Raw genomic sequence first — 23,803 nt, forward strand, 5'->3', positions numbered from 1 at the left:
GGAGTTTTTTTAGACGGTCAGCTCATGGCACCCGCTTTAGGCCTGTGATTCTTTTAGTGAGGTATTTCTGTGGCCTTTCCAGCTGTTGCAGATGTCTTGTGAGGTACATATCAAACGGGGCATTATACTCTATAATAGGTCTAATGAGGGATGAGTACAGTGGGACAATGACCTCCTTTTTTCTGTTTGAAAAGCCCTTACTGATGAGGTGTGCCACATAGAAGGACTTCCTGACTGTTGTGGCGATGTGGTTATTGAAGGTGAGACCACTGTCCACCTGTGTCCCTAAGTCTCTCATCACACTTTCGTTGTTTAGTGTACTGCCACCCATGTGGTAATTCATGGGTACATATTTTTTTCCAAAGGGGATAACTATACATTTCTTGGCATTAAGCTTGAGCCCATGGCTCTGCCACCAGGCATCTGTTTCTGTAAGGCCCTTTTGTAGAATATCCACATCATATGGGGATTCAATAATGGCTCCCAGTTTGCAGTCATCTGCGAACTTTGTTAGCCAGAGTCCCTTAGTGTTGGCCTGTACTTTAGAGAAGTAGATGCCAAACAAGAGTGGTCCTAGGACTGAACCCGGAGGCACTCCACTTGGCATTTGTCTGGAGCTGGATTTGGAGTCGGCTACTTTTACAGTCTGGGTTCTGTCAGTAAGCCAGTTGGCAACCCATCGAGTGACGTAGGGATTTATGCCCAGCTTAGTAAGTTTATCTATGATTCCAGAGTGGGGGATGGTGTCGAAGGCCTTGGTGAGGTCCAGATAGGCTGTGTGGACTGCCTTACCCTTGTCCACAGCTCAGGAGACTGATTTGAAGAAGTCAATCAGATTCATGAGACAAGATTGGCCCTTCACAAACCCAAACTGGGTGGGGTCCAGTGTTTGAAAGGTTGCCAATGTCTTTGTTTATAAGTTCCATGATAATGCGTTCCATGCCCTTGCAGATCAGGCTTGTCAGACTGATGGGACGGTAGTTCCCGCGATCCAAGGCGGATCCCCCCTTGTGGAGTGGGATAACTGTAGCTGTGCACCACTCAGTGAACATGAAGCCTGAGGTGAGGCTATGATTAAACATGACACTTGAGTGAGGTGTCAGTTCAATTTGTAGTTCATGTAGTACACAGCCTGGGATGTCATCTGGTCCTATGGATGCTGTATTTTTAGCTTTGGAGAGTGTGGTTTCTACCTGTGTGGCCGTGATTACCGGAATTTGGCAATCTTTTGGTATTGAGATGGGCCCTTTAGGGGGTGAGAGGGGGGTGAAGTTGGCACTAAATTGATCTGACAGGATATTGGCAATATCCTTGGGATTAGTATATTTAATGCTGTTCTGTTGTAGCTCAGAACAGATTTGAGCATTGCCATTTAGATTCTTGACATAACTATAGAATGCCTTGTGGTTGTCTTTGGAATCTTTGGCAATTTTATTTTCGTAACTAGCTTTTGAGGATTTATCAGGGATCTCAGCTTCTTACTGAGGCTGGTGGGGGAGTTTTTTGCATCCTGGGATTTTCCTCTTTTCTGCAACAGTTTCTTCCTTTTGTTGTATAGATAGGATGAATATCTAATACAATTACATCTGGAATAATGCAACTCAAGAACATTGCTTTAAGTGCATTTACTGTTTACTTCACAACCTCATGAAACTTCATATAATAGTAAACACAGATCAAATATGCATTTTCTTGAAACTGATTCAAATCTATGCCAAAACTATTCCATGATTTTTCCACAAGGAAACAAGATATCATAGCTTTTTTGGATTTCTGTTGCAGATTGAACTTCTTGCTCAATTTGTAGTCATTTCATGCTAAAACAAGACATCACAGGGGGCTTTCTTCTCACTTAGCTATACCCAAGTGAGACTCATGCATTCTTTCCAACATTTCTTTCCTTAACTGATTTGGTACTATCTCTTTATTTGCATTTAACAGTGAACATTGTGTTCAACTAATCCCTTATTTAAGTGAAAAATGAGAGCTCATTTGGTGCAGAGGGATAAAATCCTGACTGTGATCCAAGCAGTCTGAGTTCAGTTAGTGGCTTGGGCTCTTGTTGGGGGTGGTGTGTGTATGTGGAGGGCAGAAGAATTAAGAGGTTCACTTGCTCATATATTTTAGGGAGGGGTGTGTGCTCAATTAAATCTTTCTGTTATGAAATTCAAAGTGTAGACCAAGAATTATGCACAAGTTTCAGCCTTGGAGTGAAGCAGGGCTACTTAGACATGGAGGCATGGATGTCCATTGCAAATGATCATTGCACAACAGCCCACTGGACTTCAATAAGCATGTGCAGGAGTATTGGTATGACGTAAAAGAAGAAAGCTCCTCCATATGGATAAAGGTACTGCCCTCAGTAAACTCACCCTAAGGGAAAAAAATGGGCTACACAAATCTCATCCAAGTAGAAAGAACTGATTAACAGTCAGAAGGAATGAGACAACAGTCAGAGGAGGAATGGCACAAATATACAGTGAAAAAATGAGGCTTTGCTTCTTTCAACTAGGCAGTTTTCTGTTCTGGTTTTGGTTAACCTCTTATAGCAAGTTATTTAAATATTTACATTTCTGAATCACTTAAAGTACATTTCTGAAAATCTTTTAGTTTCTTTTCTGTCACCGACAGTTATGGACTTAGCAGTTAATTTCCACTTCTTCTTCAAGTAAATCTTGCTACCCTGGCAAATCAGGATAATTTAGTCCATCTACTATTGCTCATCTTTTCCAGGTCTTTCCCTGGCTTATAAATTACATTTCTGAGTTTTTTTTGTTTCTTTTCTGTTACAGTTATTGACTTAGCAGTTAGCTTCCACTTCTTCTTCAAGGAAATCTTGCTACCCTGGCAAATCAGGATGATTCAGTCCATCTGCTATATGCTCATCTTTCCCATGTCTTTTCCTGGCTTATAACTCGCTCTCAAGACATATTTATGTAAAAGCAACAACATCCTTTCATCCTGGATAGTGCCTTGAACAACAACATCTTGAATATATTCTACAATAGCTTATTCTCACTTTCTGTTATCATGCTCCCCCCAAAAATATACTTATGAAACTTCTTATACTCATATACTATGGTTAGGTATTTGTTTTCTTTCTGAATATTTCTCTTCTAATAGTTGGTAAAATAACTCGAATTGCAAACAACTGTTTTATCTTTTCACAAAATCAATGTATCGCTTCTATTCTGGACTGTATCTATTTGTAATGTGACTGTCTTATGCATGTCAAAATGTTTCAGTCTGGGTGCTTATATCATCAAATGCTTCCACAGTTCAAAGAATTTCTTGTTCTTTGATCCAGTGCCATTCCATGACTTGTTCTAGTGATTTTTTTTTCAGTGGTACATTTACTTCTGAGTTACCCAGAATACCCTCAAAAGATTCAAAAGATAGTGCATAATACCTAAAAATCTCATAAGCACTTATTTATCCTTTGATGGTGTTTTTTTTTTTTGTGCAACTGCCCTGACTTTCCCATCGACTGCTTTCAATTCCTCTAAAGTCAAAGTATAAACCAAGTATACCAGTTCTGTAACTGTATTTTTACACGCACTCCTGCTCCACTTGAAATTATACTGTCTTATGCAATTCAGTACCTGAATCAGTTTCTTATCCTGCACTTCTTTGGTCACACCCCATCCCAGTATATTACTGGTGACAGTCACACCTTCAAGTCCCTCAGTCATCTCAGCAGCAATGTAAATGGAAGAAAAAGGCCCTGATACATCTGGCAAGTACTGGGAAGAGGTTTTTGAGGCAGCACTGCTGGGGCTAGACAATACATAAGGGATTATTCTTAAATTTTGCTTTATTTTATTTGAATGTTTTAACCATGGTATAGCATTCATCACTGAAATATATTGGAATGTTGCTGGTGAGTATGAGGAAACCATCTCTTTAGCTGCAACTATGGCTAGACTGTTAGTGGCAGAGGCATAAAAATAGTGTTTTTTATCACTCTAAGGATCAAACTCACTGCCATTGATCAAATTTGGGCAAAAAATGTGATCAATGGCTCAATACTTGTTCTGGGACTAACAAAATAGTAAAACTGATTTGTTGGTCAGCTAGTGATCACGCACCAGTCAAACAATGCAAATATTTATGCATTCAATTCGGAATGGTTATGACCATGGATTCTGGGATATCTGTGCAGCTTTATAATTAAAACATGTCATCTGCTATTAACCTGAAGACATAAGGAAACAGCTCTAATATTGGCAGAAACCACATTCAGTGAATGTAATAGAATAACCAAAGAGAACTAAAATAAGATATGTGTTGTAACAATAAACAAAGCATTGTCATAAACGTACGGGTAATAATCTATACTCTTCATACCAGCTGTAGGGTACAACTGTTAATGAGTAATCAGCTGCCACAAGCTTGGAGGAACAGCTTCAGAAAAGGTTTAGGCTGAATGAGCTAACTTCTTCTTTACTTCCAAAGATAGGTAACTATTCTTAACACCAACAAATAGCATCCCACATCATACAAATGTTATGTTGTTCTTGTTGGTGATGATTACATTACAAAATGCCGACTTATACAAACATACCTTATTGCTCGAATACAATGTATAAGCAAAGTAGAAAAATACAGAGCAAGTAAAATGGTAAGCCTCAATGGATAAACATCCTAAAACACGAGCAAACTACCAAAGGCAAGTGAAAAAATCTAAAGTGTATAGGATGAAACAAGGCAGATAAACCATATAAACACTTTATTGATAAGTATTTCGCACCCACTCTAGGGTGCTTCATCAGACCATTTAAAACCACAATACTAAACCTTAGTCACACATCATCTATTACATCATTCAGTGATCCAATCAGCTAAAAACATCATAAATAAATAAAATTCATTGTAGATGGATACAAACAATAACAAAGAATAATCATCCTGACATAATAGACATTCAAAAAATAAATAAGACCATTAAATAAATAGATACATATGTATACAAAAACAAATCCTATCTAAGTGACCATGCTTGTAAATAAAGTTTAAGAGGAACATTTGTATTAAGCCCAGGAGGCTTGTCTGCATGTAGTCTTATAATCCTCTCACACTGTTCCAAAAAGTTATTAAGATCATCCAGACATGGATTCATATTCAAAGTGCTAATTACCATAAAACCAAAACAATGATTATGACCATTTTCGGTGACAATCCTTATTCCTAATATCATTCAAATGCTCCCTTATACACTCATGCAGTGGATGAACAGACTTGCCATCATAGAAGGAAGTGCAATTACTGCACAAAGCAAGATAAACTACATACATACAAAGTATTACAATTGTCAAAAATATTGAATTCAAACCATTCTTTAGTAATTGGGTGACAGAAATTAGAATTGCTTAATAACACAAGGCAGTAATTACATTTACCACAAGGTGAAGTCCCATCTTTACTCTGGAATCCTTCCCTGTTACCAAAACACAAAAGCTGTTTAAAAATTGTTTTATTCTTATACTGAAATCTAGGTCTATCACCAACCACACTCCTTATTTTTTCTTCAGAGAGAAGGATAAACCAATTCTTGTTGACTATCTGTCTAATAATGTCTATGTCAGGAGAATAATGGACATTCACTGGTACAGATGAACTATCATGCCCATGAGTAGTGGATCCATCAGCATCGTGCATTAATGAGGGAGAAAAATAGGGTTTGGCCATAGTGTGTCTCAGCACTTTAACCTGTTCTACAATTTTACTAATCTCAGTAGGTTTGTAGTCACGCTTCAACAAATCTGTTTGAATCTTATCCAAATCATTATTAAATCTAATATCACTATCATTCAATATAGAGATACGCATTGACTGCCCTTTTATAATGTTTTTATATACATGGGGGGATGCATACTGCATCTATACAGAAATTATTTCTTTTACACTCCTTAGTATGCAGCCCTATACTAAAGGCCCCATCTCTACTCTTTTATATCATCACATCTAAAAAAATCCATGGCAGTGTCTGAATACTTATAGGTGAAAGTTACATAACTATTATTCATCTGTAAAAGTCCTACAAAATCACTTAAAACACTTACAGAACCTGTCCATAGAAAAAAGACATCATCAATAAACCTGCGGTAGAAACAGAAATAGCTACTACGCTCATGATGGTCAAGATCTTTGTTTTCTTCCCAATCTGCCAACACAATATTGGCATAGCTATTGGCACAGGGTATGCCCATAGCTACGCCTCTATTCTGAATGTAATAGGTGGAGTCAAACAAGAAAATGTTATTTTTAAGGATCATTTCTAAAAGCATGCATATCAAATCAATTTTTCTGTCATCATATGAGCTATGAACACTCAAATAGGACTTCATTGCATGGATCCCTTGATCATGGGGTACAACAGTGACTAGAGAGTTAACGTCCATGGACACTAACAGACAGTCCGGATGTTCAGTGATATCTAAAATAGTAACACATTCATATAAATCATGTAAAAACTGCTTTGTGTCTCAATGCTGGTTTCAAATTCTTTTCTACAAATCTAGACAGTGGCTGTGTGAGACATTCTTGTCCTGAGACTATAGGTCTCCTGGGAGGCTTGCAAGGATCCTTATGCAGTTTAGGTAGACCATTCACAACTGGTATTGTTGGATATCTAACTAAAAAAAATAAACAAATCAACAGTGATAATGCTACTTTCATTCATACTTTAGTTGTGTGACCTAAAACTATTGCTGCTCACCCTATTCAAATTCTGGGCTTCAAAAATCTGCTGTTCACATACATTATAAAATGTTTCAACTTCTGGAGAAAGTGCTGGGGACCACATACTGGGTTTCTTAAAATTAACACCTACATCCCTTGAATCACCAGAAAACATACTTCTTAACATAATAATGCAAACAAACATTCTTAAATCTATAACTGTAGAAGCATAGTCAGCTTGTGAGGTTGAAATGAAAGAAAGACCTATTTCAAGTACTTTGAGCTCATCCCTGGACAAAATGTAAGAAGATAAATTAAAAATGACTGTTTCTGATGTGGTTCCCACATCCTTTTTAAGTCCTTGTAAGTGTTCCGCTCTTCTGAGGACCATCTCCTCTTCCATGCTCAGCTCTTTGATCTGCTCTGATGATTTAACTCTTTCTTCCATATAGGGAGGGGTGGAGAATAAAAAACCTGATTAACATTGGCTGGTGTCTTTTCTTTCCATCTCACTACAGGTAGATTCACATTTGGCAATGGTGCAGACTCAATACAATCAATATTTGTAGTTTGAGATGTACTATCAACCCTGGAATTCAATTCAACAGTTAATTTTACAGGATGAGTGTTCTCCAAAGCAGTATTTATTTGTACGGTCTTAGCTGGACAGGTAGTGCTGGCGATGCAGAAAAAGATAGGCTGACAGACACCAACATACACAACAATGTCAGTCATGAACCTGGTGTGATAAGAAGATTCAAATGATGATTGGTGCCTGAAGGGCAGGTGAAAGATCTGTCCGTCGATGCAGCCTTATGTGAAATCAGACTATATGAATGTCCTATCTGGAAAATGGATACTGAGCTCAGTAAGGTAAAAAGGAAAGTAAGAAAGTACATAAATACAAACCTTTAAAAAAATGACAATAAAAGGGAAATGCCTAGTACCATAGGAATATAGACAGCAAGGAATGAAAAATAGAGCAAATAGCACAATTTCTTTGGAACAGGTTACCAATGAGAGAAAAGAATTAATACTGTGTGGCTGTAATATTAAGAAGAGATTGACTGCCTTCTCAGCAGGTATTTTAATTTGAAATAATTATTAGTGAATGCTCTACAATTGACGTTTACAGACAACTTTGCTTTAATTCATACAAAAACTGAAAAAGTATATGACATTTCATATGAACAAATGAACCTGCTAGAAATTCTGAGGAGAGACTATACACATTATAAAAGCCATTAATAACACAGGTTACCCTTCATTTGCTTGTTTCTAATTTCTGCAAATTATTTTTTCCTGGTTAAGTTTAGTTGATGGTGTGTCACTGTAAAGGTATGTTTACTGTCAGGTGACTTGCTCAATGTAATGCTTTAACTGTAGCTGTCTCCAACCTCAGTTTACTCAGATAAAAAGAAAAAAAAATGCTTTTCAAAGTGCATTTTGCTCTTTTTCAGTTTTTTTTTTAATTTTAATGTTAGTATTACAATTATGAGGGTGGGCACAAAGTCTTTCATACGAGGGGACTTTTTTTTTTACTTTTCTGAAGGAAAAGACAATACCAAAGGGCTCTGTCTGACTAAGTTTGCAGATGACCGCAAGCCACAAACAGTCGCTAAATCCCCAAATAACTTGGCCATCCTGCAGGAACTTTTGATTCAAAGAAATAACTGGTGCCAAAATCATGGACTGAAACTAATTGCCAAAAATGAATTATTGTATACTTTGGGAAGTCATTTCTCCCAGGGAACTACCAAACTAGTGATACACCCCTTAAAAGTTGACCCAGTTGTTCTGGATTTGGGAACTTATGTGGAAAGTCACTTTACTTTTGACCAACATGCGTCTATTTTTCTAAAAAAAAGCCTTCTATATTGTATAACTTATAAATAAAGGTATTATATCTAGCTCAAAGGATGTCATTGTCTCCCTTTACTCAGCCCTTATTAGGCCAGTCAGTGAATATAATGCCTCCTTTGGCATGTACCTGTCCAGACAGATGCAAGTGCTGTAAAGTCCACAGAGATACCTTCCTAAAACGATACAAGGCTTAAACCACATGTCCTACATGGACCAACTCAAAGCCCTGTCACTATACTCTGTATTCTACAGACTGCTCAGACTGCTAACAGGTGACTTGTGTTGGGCATACAAGGCATCATCTGACCCATTACTGATGGATTTACTGCACATCAGCAAGTCAAATGGCATCTGAAATACTCTGTCTAGGGTTTAAACCACTTCTGCAACATCAACAGAATGGTTTAGAGGGACAGGTATATCTCACAGAGGATATCATTGGTATAGAACAGATTCCTCATCCACCTAAAACAAAGTTCATCCCTGTCCATATTCAAGCGCAACTTAAATCTATGGATAGGAAACAGGAAATTTACCCCAGTATTGCCCTCTGTACTACTAATGGACAGAGGCAGCTCCTAAGTGCTTTATCCCTTGCATGGGTCCCCTGAAATTATCTAATGTATGATCCCAGCTATCTATTCTCATTAGTGGTAATATATAATTATCGATGATGAGATGGCTAAGGCAAATCTATAAGCAAATTGGATAGGTTATTTTGAGCACAAAAAAGGAAACTGGCTAAACTTAAAATGGCCTGTAAGGGCAGCTAGCCAGTACTTAACTATGAACCTATAAGGGTGCAGGGGGACTAGCACCCTGCAAAGAATTTGTTTTAAATTATGTGCTTTGTGTTTTAATGTTACTGTATCTTTTCTCATATCGTTTGTAATGGCATGCATTTTAAATGCAATTTTTGTACTAGCTTTGGTATGTACAGATTTGATTTGCTCTTGTAAGGTACAGACAATTTAAATTCCATTTAAATACTGCTGTACTGTTTAATTTCACACAGCTATGCTCTGAGTTTGCAGAAGGTCAGCTCAGACTTATTACTGTCTTGGGTAGGAATGATAGAATCACAATAAGTCTGGCTTCTCACTGGCTGCATAACAGGTGTGAATTACTAGGGTATCCAAAGTACACACTACATAACTGGGGTGTGGAGTGATGGCTGGAAAGCTATAATTAAACTTAGAATTAAAGGAAAAGTGCAATGCCTGCCAAATAATATGGACAAAGGAGATGGAGACTGTTTGGGCATAAGCGAAAACTTATTAATAAATGTAGATGTGCATTCTGTGTTAAAAATTATGTAAACTCTTAGAAGTGATCTTACAGAAAGGAAGAATCAGAAAAAGAGGGAGGGGAATCAGAAGATACAAAACCATAGATATGTGATAAAGGTGGAGAGGAAGATGAAAAGGGAAAAGAGAAAGGTAAACAAATTAAACTGACAATGAAAAATATAAAGCAAGGATAGAGTGGTCAAGTAAGGTTGAAAGACAGAAAACAGAAGAATGGCTTAATAATAGTCGAGGCAGATAAGCAGTCTATTAAAATGATAAGATCAGGAAGATGGTGTGACAAAGGGAGATACTGCCACCACAGCTATCTGGAAGTTTAGAGATAATTACATGTCATTGGTGAATATCATAGGTTCATAGAGTAGAACTAGGCTAACTGCCCTTGTGAGACATTTTAAGCCTAGCCAATTATCCCTTGTGATACTCAAACCCTGCACCTTGTGTTTATAAGGCAAACACCTTAACAATTAGGCCACCCTCCCAACCCTATGTTTATATAAGATACTTGTTTTACAAATGTATTGGAACTGTGTCAGGTGTATATCAAACTGCTGGCACAGAAGTGTGTGTTGAAAAGGTTTTTGCAAAGTGCTGTTTAAAATGTAACCACAGTGTGCCCTGATGGAAGAGAACAGAAATGTATATGCACTATTGTAACTGTTTAAATGTATATATTTTAACAGTGGAAACTGGAATACTGGGCTTTAACGTCCGAAAAATAACTGAAATTAAATTACTTTATGGCTACTCCATAAAAGATGGTATCTTTCAGCTTCAATGCAGTAGGGAGACACTATGTCTGTACTGAGAAGTTTTCTGCATTAGCTTTAAAGTGAAATAATTACTAGTTTTGAAATGTGAAGTAATCCATTTCTTTTATGACTTCCAGCATTTGTCCAAAGATCTGAGGTCTACGTATTTTCACAGGTAGATGCTAAATGTTACCAGATGCCATCAATGGCTGTTTTGGGCCTGGGAATTAGGAGTCAGACGATTAAGAAATTATGTAATTATGCAAGCTATCCCAGCAGTAATATTTGAGATATTAATTTTAGAGATCTCTTAGACTCTTAGAGAGACACAGCATTCTGTGTTCTGTCTTTGACCTGACAAGAACTAAAAGATCCATTCACTACATCTGCCTTGCTCTGAGTAAGTTATTTCTTCGTCTTCTTTTGGCTGCTCCCATTAGGGATCACTACAGTGGATCATCTGTTTCCATTTCTTCCTGTCCTCTGCATCTTGCTCTGTCACACCAACCACCTGCATGTCTTCTCTCACCACATCCATAAACCTTATCTTAGGCCTTCCTCTATTCCTGTTACCTGGCAGCTTCATCCTTAGCATCTTTTTTTCCCAATATACTCTGCATCCCTCCTCAGCACATGTCCAAACCAACGTAATCTTGCCTCTCTGGCTTTGTCTCCAAACCTTCCAACCTGGGCTGACCCTCTAATATACTTATTCCTAATTCTGTCCACCCTCGTCACACCCAGTGTAAATCTTAACATCTTTAACTCTGCCACGTCCAGCTTTGACTCCTGCCTTTTTGTCAATGCCATTGTCTTCAACCCATATAACATAGCTGGTCTCACTACCCTCTTTCACTCTAACTGGTACTTGTCTGTCACAAATCACTCCTGACACTCTTCTCCACCCACTTCATCCTGCCTGTACTCTCTTCTTCACCTCTCTTCCACACTCACCATTACTCTGAACTGTTGATCCCAAGTATTTAAACTCTTCCACATTCACCACCTCTACTCCCTGCATCCTCACCATTCCTCTATCCTCCCTCTCATTCACACACATATATTGTGTCTTAGTCCTGCTGACCTTCATTCCTCTCCTCTCTAGAGCATATCTCCACCTCTCCAGGATCTCCTCCACCTGTTCCCTACTCTCACTACAGATCACAATGTCATCTGCAAACATCATAGTCCATGGGGACTCCTGTCTGATCTTGTCTGTCAACCTGTCCATCACCATTGCAAATAAGAAAGGGCTCAGAGCTGATCCTTGATGTAATCCCACCTCCACCTTAAATGCATCCATCACTCCCACCACATACCTCACCGCTGTCACACTACCCTCGTACATATCCTGTACCACTCTTGCATACTTCTCTGACACTCCCGACTTCCTCATAAAATACCACAACTCCTCTCTAGGCACCCTGTCATATGCTTTCTCTAAGTCCACAAAGACACAATGCATCTCCTTCTGACCTTCTCTGTACTTCTCCATCAACACTCTCAGAGCAAACACCGCATCTGCAGTGCTCTTTCCTGGCATGAACTCATACTGCTGATCACTAATCATCACGTCCCTTCTTAACCTAGCTTCCACTACTCTTTCCCATAACTTCATGCTGTGACTGATCAGTTTAATCCCTCTGTAGTTACTACAGCTCTGCACATCATCCTTATTCTTAAAAATCAGTACCAAAACACTTTTTCTCCATTCCTCAGGCATCCTCTCAATTTCCAAGATTTCATTAAACAATCTAGTTAAAAACTCCACTGCCATTTCACCTAAACACCTCCATGCTTCCACTGCTATGTCATCTGGACCAACAGCCTTGCCATTCTTCATCCTCTTCATAGCTGTCCTTACTTCCTTCTTGCTAATCTGCTTTGCTTCCTGATTCACTATCCCCACATTATCCAACCTTCTCTCCCTCTCATTCTCTTAATTTATCAGCCCCTCAAAGTACTCTTTCCACCTGCTCAACACACTCTCCTTGCTTACTCTCTGAGTAAGTTACTACAGAACAGTATAATTATCTTAGATATAGTCAGGAATACAGCAAAGCTTAGTTTACATATTTCTCTTTATTTATTTTAGACTGACCTGCAATGTTGTTCTAAATATTTCCTGTGATTTTGAACTCTGGTGTCACTTTAAATATAAACTGAGTATTTTTTTGTTCTTTTATTATTTATTATTAAATATATTTAAATATTTCATTGTGGCTGATCTGTCTAGAGATATTTAAGTTTTGAGAGTGCTTGCATATTTATTTGGTGACACTGTATGGGCCACTGCTAATAGCCTTGCTCTTGGTCAAACTAACATTTAAATTAATAGCAACATTACAGCAAGATTGAACACCCTTTGCTAAGGGTCTTAAAGTAGCTGATAAGGAGTTGACAGGTGGCAGTGATAACTACCTTATAGTCTGGGCAAAAGGGGTCATAGCTAGTAAACCTGTGCTAGCCTTTCCTGTGTGTGTGTGTGTGTGTGTGTGTGTGTGTGTGTGTGTGTGTGTGTGTGTGTGTGTGTGTGTGTGTGTGTATGTATAAACCAAACCTCAAAGAGTGTGTGTGTTAGCTATTTGGTCAGGGACACAAAGCAATGGTTGGACAGAGAGGGTGCTGGAGGTCTTGGCTTGCTCACTCAACTGAGATCTCAACTCTATAGCTGTGCCAGGGGGGAGTCTTACTTGGGATCTAGAGAAAGAGGGAGAAACCAGCCCCAGACTGACTCTGGTGTCTGTGTGCTCTTAAGGGAAATTGCACTTGATTCAGAGAGCTGTATCCGGAAATACTATGTGTGTACCTTGTCATTCTCCCAGTATACGTCCCCCAATGGTGCCAGTGGTGAGGACTGACACTCCTTGATTATTGTTCCAGTGAAGGGTCATCACAGATGGTAATAAAATTTCACTGGTATCTGTGTTATAAAGGGTTGACTACAAATGCCCGAGTCTCAGGTGCTCAAATACCCTACCTCACAGGTAGGGATGTGGGTATCTTGTAGCTGACATGGTCGGCAACTTGTGATTGAACTCAACTATGTGTTTGGCTTAGGTGTGGCCAATCTGTGCAGAGAGTACAGCTGCTGCTCATTGCCTGAACACAACAGTGGAGTTCTAGCAAGGTAAGTCCATGAAGGAAGTGGGAGGGGATAAGAATGCAAGTTAGGGTTTTAGGAAGCGATCAGGAGGGGGGTTTAGGTTTATGAAGGAAGAGGCGAGCTTCAGGTTAAGGAAGTGGAAGGGGAATTTAGGGTTAGAGATCGACCAGGGATTTTAGGTTTAAAAAGCAGGAGGGGCCTTTTAGGTTTAGGGAGCATGAGTAAAGTTTTAGGGATAGGCAGTGATAGGAGACTTTACGTTTAGGGAAAGGGATAAAGGTCCCTACTTTACTTACAAATGTATATTGTCTCAGGAAACAAATTGTTTGCCTGTAGATGGAAGAATATACAGCAACATTTCTGAGTGAACATATAGACATTGTTACTGCATTTTTGTAACTTTTAGTGAGAATCTTCACAGGGTACAAGGTCATTCTCTGGTTGCTGTGACACTGGGTCTTCATTGCAACATAACTGTCATGACACTGTACCTTGATATTGTTACCCGTGTGTCATGACACTGAACCTTGATAGTTACTTAGCTGTCATATTATCATATCACTGCGCCTTCAACATGACAAACAGTAATACAAATGGTGGCAACAGAGTTTTCTTTTCCCATGCAAGCAATGCAGCTACAAGTGCCTTTTTTTTTGAGAGAAGTAGAGAAAGTGCTTCTTTCATCGTGATCTTGTCAGGCTAGTTGTGAAAAAAATAAATTACTGAGTATGTTCTAATGCATGTTAATTTAATTTTATAGATGCATATTCTGTCTTCATACTTTGCCAATAGGCTGGTCCAAAAGGAATGACGTTATAAAATAAATAAAACTAAATTAAAATTTGAATTATTTAGTTGGGGAAAAGACCACATTACTGCACATATTATCCTCATTTTCTTAAAAGTTTGAGTAATTAATTTTAAGAGCACCCTGGGATTCAGTAATGCCTACACTAAGTGTACACCATTCTAAGTCAACAGACAACCCAGGCATAACTCACACCTTCTTCCTCCTAATTTTAGTTTTTTTACTGATTTTCTTGCAGGTTTAAACATTGAGAGGGATTCATAACGGTTACTACAAAGTGTAGACTACATGTGCACATAGTGTAATCTTTCTGAGTGGCTAGAAAGCACAAAAAATGTGATAAGTATGTTCTTGAATACATATCATGTACACTTAGTCTACGCTTAGTGTAGGCTTTATTTAATCTGGCCCCAAAATCCATACTGATCAAGTAAATTAGAACTACTAAGAAAAATAACAGATTTCTAGAATGCCGTATGCAGAGTTTTATTTCATTTATGGGAAGTCATGATGCATGGATTTAATTTGTTGACATTAAATGAAGAAAAGTATTTTTTTACATTTAATAATAATGAAACCAACTTACCCGAATCTCTCTTTGGGCAAAAGGCACAGTCCATGCTCCATGCTTCACCATATAGACAGCAGCATTCTGTATAAGTGGTCCGTCTGCCAATCAATGGCTGGGCACACATGCCATCATCAGTTACACGTTGCCAGCAAATATCTTCAAAAACCTGTGTTTGGTCTACAAAATGAACACAGTGTCATATGCTGCATGCAAAAATATGAACACTTTTACCAAAACGTATATACAGTAATGTCAAATTTATTGGGAGGGTGGCCTAATGGTTAAGGTGTTTGCCTTACAAACACAAGGTGCAGGGTTTGAGTCTCAGGATAATAAGCTGGCTTTAAAATGGCTGGCTCACAAGCAGCTAGTTTAGTACTAATGAACCTTGAATTCATGACAACCAAGCTGAGTTGACAAAGAAATACTGACAGGAACACTACCACTCTATAGTACTGTATGTAATAAATGGTCATGGCTACCTAGTACAAATTATTATCAGTAACTGCAACAATATGACGCTCATTTAATTAGTACACAGGTAAAATGTGTTTTGAGCTTCTCCCTCATAAATGCAAGCTGTTGATTCTGAATGGTAGACCCAGAAGGTTCTCAGGTGCTAAACAATGCACACTATACTGTTAAGGTTCTACTATAGTGGGTCTCACTTCAAGATGAAGCAGAATTGAATACACAGCTCTACTATCTGAACGTGCTTTCTTTGAGATTGTGCGACCTCAGAGGCTGCTTATATATAAAGATTGGGGAATGGGGCACAGCCCCCACATTGGGGTTTTGGGGATGCTTGCCCACCCCCACCCCTCCTCAAAAATGCCCTTTTATTATACTGACCATTTTCACAGGCATGTTGTTTTGTCTTTCGGCTTTTCCCGGTTAGGGGTCGACACAGCGGAACTCCGGTCCGCTAATGATTCGCAGTAGATTTTTTACGTGCCGAGTTGCCAGCCCTGACACACAACCTTCAACGAAGGTACGCCCATTCACACATGTCTCCACATAGTAGACGCTCTAGCTGAGAATCGAACAGGACAATGTCTTACTGTGAGGTGACAACGCTACCGCAGCACCACCACCACAGTATATTTTCACAAGCATGTAAGTTGAATAAATGAGCAACTGACAGTGACTACATTATGTCTGAGCAGATGGCACTCAAGTTCATTGCTTTTTGCTATGACTATGCTTCTGTTGAAGTACAGGTTTATTATTAAAGCAGTTTAAGTCATGCCAGTGTTTGGATTTTTTATGTTCAGTATGTAACACAATTACTGTTGTGATGAAGTTGTTAATATTTAAGGAAGCTAGCAGTTGTATCAACTTAAGAAGGAAGACATAAAAATCAAAAATGGGAGCACAGGCACTTTGACCTCATCTGATGTGAAAGCCCATTTCTAGAAAGAATGAAATAGTTTTTAATGTAGACTATGCTAGAAATAAAGAAATAAAAGGGGTCACATATTTTTGTGTTTAAGGAACAGAAACTTACAGTCTGACTGAAAGACTTATGAATCCTACCAGACCCAGTGGCAACTTAATTACAAAACATTTTAATCCTAAACCTGGTAACATATCAGAGAACTATAAATTTCATTACTGCCTCAGAAGTCTTACCAAGTCAGTGACATTATATGTAGCTGAGCTAAGAAAATTAGTCTTAGACTAATTATGGTGTATCATTACATCAGATGTTGAGACATACGGATGTATGTGAAATACCTGAGGGAGGCATGGAATGTTTTATGTCTTCACAGGGTAACAAGGTCATTTGCTGGCTGCTGTGACACTGCACCTTGACTGTAACCTGAGTGTCTTGACACTGCACCTTGATAGTCACTTAGCTGTCATATCACTGCATCTTGACCTAACACTTAAAAAATGCCATAAATATTGTTTTAGCAGTGGAAACAGCAAACAAAAATGAACATGACTTGAAGCTTATACAGTTAGTAGCCTGTATCAATTACATAGAATGCACCACAGCTAAGGACTGTTACACATATCTTGTAAACATTACAAAGCTTCTCAGTATAAACTTAAATAAAAAAAAATCCTGCTTGTAGCAGAACTGGATATATAACAAGAGCTTGTAAAGCTAGAAAAGGAAACCTTTACAAAAAGCCTGTTTTAGCACCACCTGTTCCTCTATTACTATTGCTAAGAAAAAAAGGAAAATATTAGGGAATCCATTGCAAACATTTTCTTTACATAGTGTGCAATGATTACATCTGCAAAAAGTGAATCCATTCGTGGTGCAAATGTAGACCAAAGATAAGCCTGAAGTCACTGAAGTGGATATTGAAAGTGGGTAACAATTATAAGTGAACAAAAAACAAAATAAATAAGCAATTCTTTGTTTTGCAACTGGCTGACCTTGTATTAAAATGTATACAGCAGAGTATATAAAATAATGCAAACAGCTCAATGGCATACAGAAATAAAGCTCTGACTGCATTGCAGGTGACTCCAGTTCAATTAGCGACTCCAGCATCTAACAGAGCTGGCAAGGAGAATGGGTGTGCTTATCCCATGGTGGAAGGTCCGTGCTGGCATACGCAAGTAATTCTTAGAACCCTAGTGGAAGCCAGGGATTAGAGCAATCACTAGGCTGCGTGTGGCTGCCCTACAGCTCAGGGCAAGCATATCCTCAGAGGTTATATATTGCCTGCCCAGCCTACAGGTGTAACAGCAGCATGTAGGGGGATCAGGCCTAAGAAAAGTTTCCAGCTCCACTCCATGATCCATTTCCCCTTTATACCTCACCATGATGGCATCAGCCCCCAGTTGCACAAAGCAGATCTCCAATTCCTCTTTTCTCTTACTAAGCATTCCCCAGGGAGATAGTATGTTACACATCCCCCAGGGAGTTAGTATGTTATGAATCCCCTAGGGAAGTAGTATGTTACGCATCCCCAGGGAGGTAGTATGGGGATGGAGGGTTAGGAGCTACAGCAGCCATCCCCAGGGAGGTAGTATGGCGATGGAGGGTTAGGAGCTACAGTAGCAGAAAGTGAGTCAATGATAGACAGCTTTGAAGGTACATTCAGGGTTCCAAAACAAGCACATACAAAAGACTGGGGATTGCTCATGAGAGAAAGTTTCTCATAAGGAACAAAAATAATCATTACACTGTTAGTCACTAAAGGTACTAGTCCAAGCCTGTTTGGAATAACTTGGCTAAATACAATTCAGTAAAGTTTGGAAAAAACAAAGCAGCATACTTTGTGAAAGTGTAGACCCAGACGATTCCTATTAAACATGAAATATATTTAAAGACAAAATGGTATGTTAAAATGAATAACAGCTATAATATTCATGTTATATCACATGTCAAACCAACACAATGACACAAGTTAATTTCTTTATGCTATGCATACCAAGGTAAAAGATGAAATGAGCAAAGTGTTAGAAAAGGTAAATAGGTACTCCTGCATAACACTCAGAATGGGTTGTTCTCATGGCACCTATACTGAAACCTGATGGAAGCACTTGTTGTGTGGAAATTATAATTTAGCAGTTAACCAAGCAGTACCCTCAACAAGCTTTTGTTAAGAATCCTCATACTTGGGACATCCTTAACAAGTTTATCTTTTGCCTGATTTTGGTGCATAACCATGGTGCTCCATTGCCATTTGTTCAGTAACTGCACACAGTGTTACAAAATGTGTACACAGCAATTGCATGTCTCAGCGTGTAATAGACTCATGAAAATTAGTAACCATAACTCACACTGACTAACCTATTTGATTATGGTACCTCATGGTTTAACTTCTCCAAGTCTTCGGGGTTTTTAATACCATGACAGGAATAGACTATATTCTTAAGCCAAAGTATGATTAAAATCTGTGAAATGAGTATTGTTTCAGTCTTTGATGTTAGCCAAAAGTGCTCTTCGCAGCACCCACGATCTGTCCAGAACTTACTCCTTCTGCAATTCATACAGAGTTAAATGTATTGGTAGTAAATCTAAATAAGACTGTAAATTCTTTTTTATGAGGCCTTTTGCTCCTATTACTATTGGAACTGTCTGGATATCCTTCTTCCACATTAACTTGTTTCTGCCTGCAAATCCATGTATTTTATGACTCTGTGTCTTGCTGTATGCAAGACACTATAATCACTGGGTGTAACAATTTCAATGATCAATGCTATTTTTGTCTTCTACTAGAAATGGTTTTCTTGTAGCTGTGTTTTGAACGGTTGGTAATGGGTGATCCCGTGTGATATAAACTTCATCATTCTCTATAATGCTTAGTGGCTCACATTTCCAGTGCTTCACAGCTACTTCAGTTTTGTAATATTTGCACAATTCCCAGTGCAACAGTCCACGTTATTATGCCTTTCAGTATACAGGCCCTCTGCCATTATGTTTTAACACCCAGCAACAAAATGCACTACTGTTTCTAGTTCTGTTTTACAGAACCTGCATTTGTCTGTTTCTCGCACATGTTCAACGGACTTTGTAAACCAACGTGTCCATAGTCTACTGTCATAGGCCACTTACATTAACCTTTCATCTTTTGGTTTAAATACACCTCTCCTTAACCATCCCCGTGCCAGATCCTGATTGATATGAGGTTGTTCTAGGTGTTTTCTGTACTTGCAACTATATTTATGACATTTCCCCCATTTCTTGCCATCTCATCTCATATGGCACCTATTTGGATTTTGTAAAACCGGCAAAGACCACTACAGTTGCATAACCTCATTGATTAGAAACTAGTGCAATAATGTAGTACAAAGACTGGAAAGCTAGACAGTAAGAAACTTAGTACAGGAAACGATCCTTTTCAGTACCCAACCACAGAGAGACAGGACAGGAAAGGACATAAAGCATGTCAAATGGAGTATTATAAATGAGATGATAAGCACGTTCTTCAGCAAGGAAGAATAGTATTTATGGGGGTCACAAATAAATCTCAGTGCAGCTAAATGAATAAACAAATTTCCATGTTGCTATGGGGCAGACCACAGTGCTGAACAAGAGAACATTGAGAAGATGTAAATGCTAGTACACCACCTTATCAAGAGTAGAGGGAAAACTAAAGACACTACATTCACCTGAGGGTATGATGACAGTGGCAAAAAATCCTAAATAACATGCAGGTGAGGCCTCCTTCAGGACCCCATATTTTAACTACAACAACCCAAGTTTGGCTGTAACTTTCTATTTAACTTTGCTTCCATGTGAATACACAGTTAGCTTCCACTGCTTAGTAGCTTATACAAATCTTGTTGAGGTGGTACACAAACATATCATAAGGAAACAAGGCTCTGAACAGTAAATAAAACTTGTGGACCTAGTTGATTCTGCCATCCTTTACTTCTATGGCATGTCTGCTACTGAGTAAGACCATTAACCAAAAGAATCTATGACACCAATAAAGACAGGCATCTGTGTCTTTGGACTTTTTACCAACCTACCAAAGGATGGAATACGTAAAATAAATCAACCCCTGGGGTTCCACTGTTCCTTCAGTAAAATTTGTGCAAGACTAAACTCTCATGATATTTATTTTAGTAGCATGCATTGTCCAGCATTACTATGTTTAGCAATGCATGGAACCTGCCTATTTAAACCCCCAGGCTCCAGTGTCTTCATTTATTATAATACTTGTACTAAGATGTCATTGAACTGATGTCGCAAGAAAAGGGCTGTTCAGAGAATGTTTAAAGATGTTATAGGAATTGTGTACATAAACACTAATAATGAGCAGGTGTTTTAGAAACTGCAATATCCATTTCATTTGTTTATATGTGTGTTTTACTGTGCATGTGTATGAATGCTTTTGTGTCTGTGCATATATAGATGTAAGGTGGGATATTTTTCCCCATAGTATTAAAGTAACATCAGTGCTGCATTTTATCCTGATTTGCTTTTGCTGCAATAGTGCCTGAGTCCTATTAAGTTGGTGCAGTTGCAATTTCTTTGCTCTGAAGATATAGAAACTAATGATATTTTGGAATTATGTACAATATTCTTGTTTCTGTGATTTGGGTGGCCATGGTGGTGTAGCGGTTAGCATTGCCGCCTCACAGCAAGAGGTTTTCCGGTTTGATCCTCGGCTGGGGTGCCTTCTGTGCAGAGTCTGCATGTCCTCCCTGTGGTCGTGTGGGTTTCTTCCAACATTACAAAGACATGCTGTAGGTGTATTGGACACTCTAAATTGACCCTAGGTGTGAGTGCATGCATGTGTGTGCCTTCTGTGGAAGTTTGGGCGCTGGGCTGGCAACTCAACACCATAAAACTCCACTGCCAATCATGAGTGGATAGGTGATCCGCTGTGGTGACCCCCTAACCGGGAAAAGCCGAAAAAAGAAGAAGATTCTTATTTTTGTGATTTAAACGGGTCTATATCAGAACATTGAAGTTTTAAAACTTTGAATGTTTTAATATCGACCAGTTTTGAGTGAACGCTAAAAATAGCGAAGTTGCAGAACATCAAATTATTTTCTAGGGAAAGAATTTGGTTGGCCGGTTCTGTGGCTTCGCTATTTTCAGCGCTGTGGTGGAAATTTATGGGTTGAGTTCAGGTAAGTGTGCGATTGTGTGGTTGTTAGGATTAGGGAGTGGGTTAGGTGAGTTAGGGTGCGGGTTAGGTGAGTTAGGGTTAGGGGTGGGTTATGTGAGTTAGGATTCGGGCGCTGGTTAGGTGAGTGTGCGATAGTGACGGACCCTAGGGTTAAGGTTTGGGTTAAGGTAAGTGGATAGATAATAGTGTATGTACAGTTTAGTGTAGGGTTAGTTGTAGGATTATAAGTGTATGTGTGTGGATTGATGTTTTTTAGGTGTGCTTGTGTTGTGCGTATGTGTTTCGGAATAGCAAATTTTTTCTCCAAGGAAAAAATTTGTTGTTCTGAATGTTCGATATTATGTGGTTTAGATATTTTAGGTTCGATGAAATAGCGTTCACTATTTTCATCTTTCGATAGCATGATATAAACGCATTTAAACAGCTGCCACTTCAGTTTTTCAATTTTATTAATATTAGATATTAAAAGCAGCTTTCTACTGTTACTGATTTTTTTCTCCTGCTATTTCTAACAAACTGTGCCATAACACACAATGTACAGTAAATGCACATTACTATTCAAAAATGAGCATGTTGATTGGCCAGCCCAACCAGTGACCCTGCTGAACAGTGAACATACAATAATAAAAAAAAGTCCGGCCATTGAAGTACCACTGAGTATCCAGACTTTCTAATGGTGTGCGCTGAGGGACAAAGCAAAATATAAGAATTCCTCCCCCCATGGTATGACTGCATAACATCAGAACGACCCCAAAAAAGAGGTGGAGGTGTAGCAATACTCTACCCTAACATCTATACTATTGTCCCATACTCTAAGTCTATTTTTCAATTCTCCACAGCCAAAATAATAATTTCTTTCCTAAAGATAAACAATTGCAAAAATCTCTGCATCAAAGCACTGTATCTCCCCCAAGGCAATAACATTCCTCTACTAGAAGAAATTCTTGCCTGTTTATTATATAATATTGAAAATGAAACAACCATCCTGGGTGACGTCAACACTGGCTGGCTTGATGTCTCCCACCACAATCCCTCCTCCAACATTAATCTGTTCAACTTTACCCAGCTAATTCACAATATAACCAGTCCAAACAGAAATAATGACAACGGCTCCATTTTGGACTGGATCCTAGTCTCTGATAAAAACAATATCTCCTTCACTGGCACACTACCCAATAGTATTAGTGACCAGCTCCCCACCTATATATTATGTAAAGCCACTCCAGCACCAAATAAACACCAATACAAGCTAACAAGAAACTTATCTCACGTTAACACTACCACCTTTAATGAAACTATATCAAACCTCAACTGGGAGCCCCTAAAAGCCCTTCCCCCCGATAAGTCTGTTGAGTTATTCAACTCAACATTCCTCGAGACCTTAAACAATCTAGCTCCAAGGTTTACCTTTATTTTGTTGAAAGCCATATGTGCGATGTGCAAAATGTCGAAAGTACGGCTTTAAAGAACCACAATGTCGATTCACCATGTGTTTGAATGGCAAATAAGTAAATGCCTTTTTCCCATTCAAACATATGGATCAAATGTCAGAAATGGTTTTCCAGCAAACAATTTTCGACATTTGATCCTTCGATGTTGTCCATCGGCATTATGGTTCATGGAAACAACCATTTGCATAAATGCAATTCAGTCATTCAAAGGTAAACCTAGCTCCAATTCGACAAAAAAGAGCAAAAACTAGCCATGCCTACTGGCTCACCAGACCTACTAAGCAACTCATGACTGCCAGGGACAAACCCTGGAAACTATGGCATAAAAATAAAAAATACCTTGGACCTACTACAATTCAAACAACTCGACAATCAAGCAAAGCGTTTAGTTATTAAAGACAAAAAAGCACACTACCTACACCTGCAAAGTTAACATAGGCAACACCCCAAATAATTCTGCAACTCCATTACTTCCCTACTAAACCCAGGCTCAAAGAATAATCCTTGTCCACATCCAGATAAAACACCTACTGAATTAGCCACTCTCTTTAACACTTACTTCATCAACACTATATCCAATCTTAATGCTACTTTTCCCCAAATCAACTCTAATATTACCCTCACATCTCCAAATCAATCCTCACAACACACCACCACACACTCCCCACCTAGGTTTTCCATTTCCCCCATACCTACCACTACCATAAAAAATA

General features: G+C 38.7%; 1 protein-coding gene across 5 annotated transcripts in view; it reads right to left on the reverse strand.

The window, feature by feature from the left end:
* LTBP1 (latent transforming growth factor beta binding protein 1) overlaps positions 1-23,803 on the reverse strand; it is a 2,555,437-nt gene that overhangs the window by 45,804 nt on the left and 2,485,830 nt on the right. For all 5 annotated transcript variants that reach the window (XM_044058988.1, XM_044058973.1, XM_044058980.1 and 2 more), the window contains one exon: positions 15,104-15,265. In XM_044058988.1, the coding sequence (XP_043914923.1) occupies positions 15,104-15,265 (162 nt within the window). The remainder of the gene's footprint in view (positions 1-15,103; positions 15,266-23,803) is intronic.

Source organism: Protopterus annectens, chromosome 1.part2 (genome assembly GCF_019279795.1).
Source record: "Protopterus annectens isolate FY-2018-M chromosome 1.part2, PAN1.0, whole genome shotgun sequence".
Taxonomy (NCBI): domain Eukaryota; kingdom Metazoa; phylum Chordata; order Ceratodontiformes; family Protopteridae; genus Protopterus; species Protopterus annectens.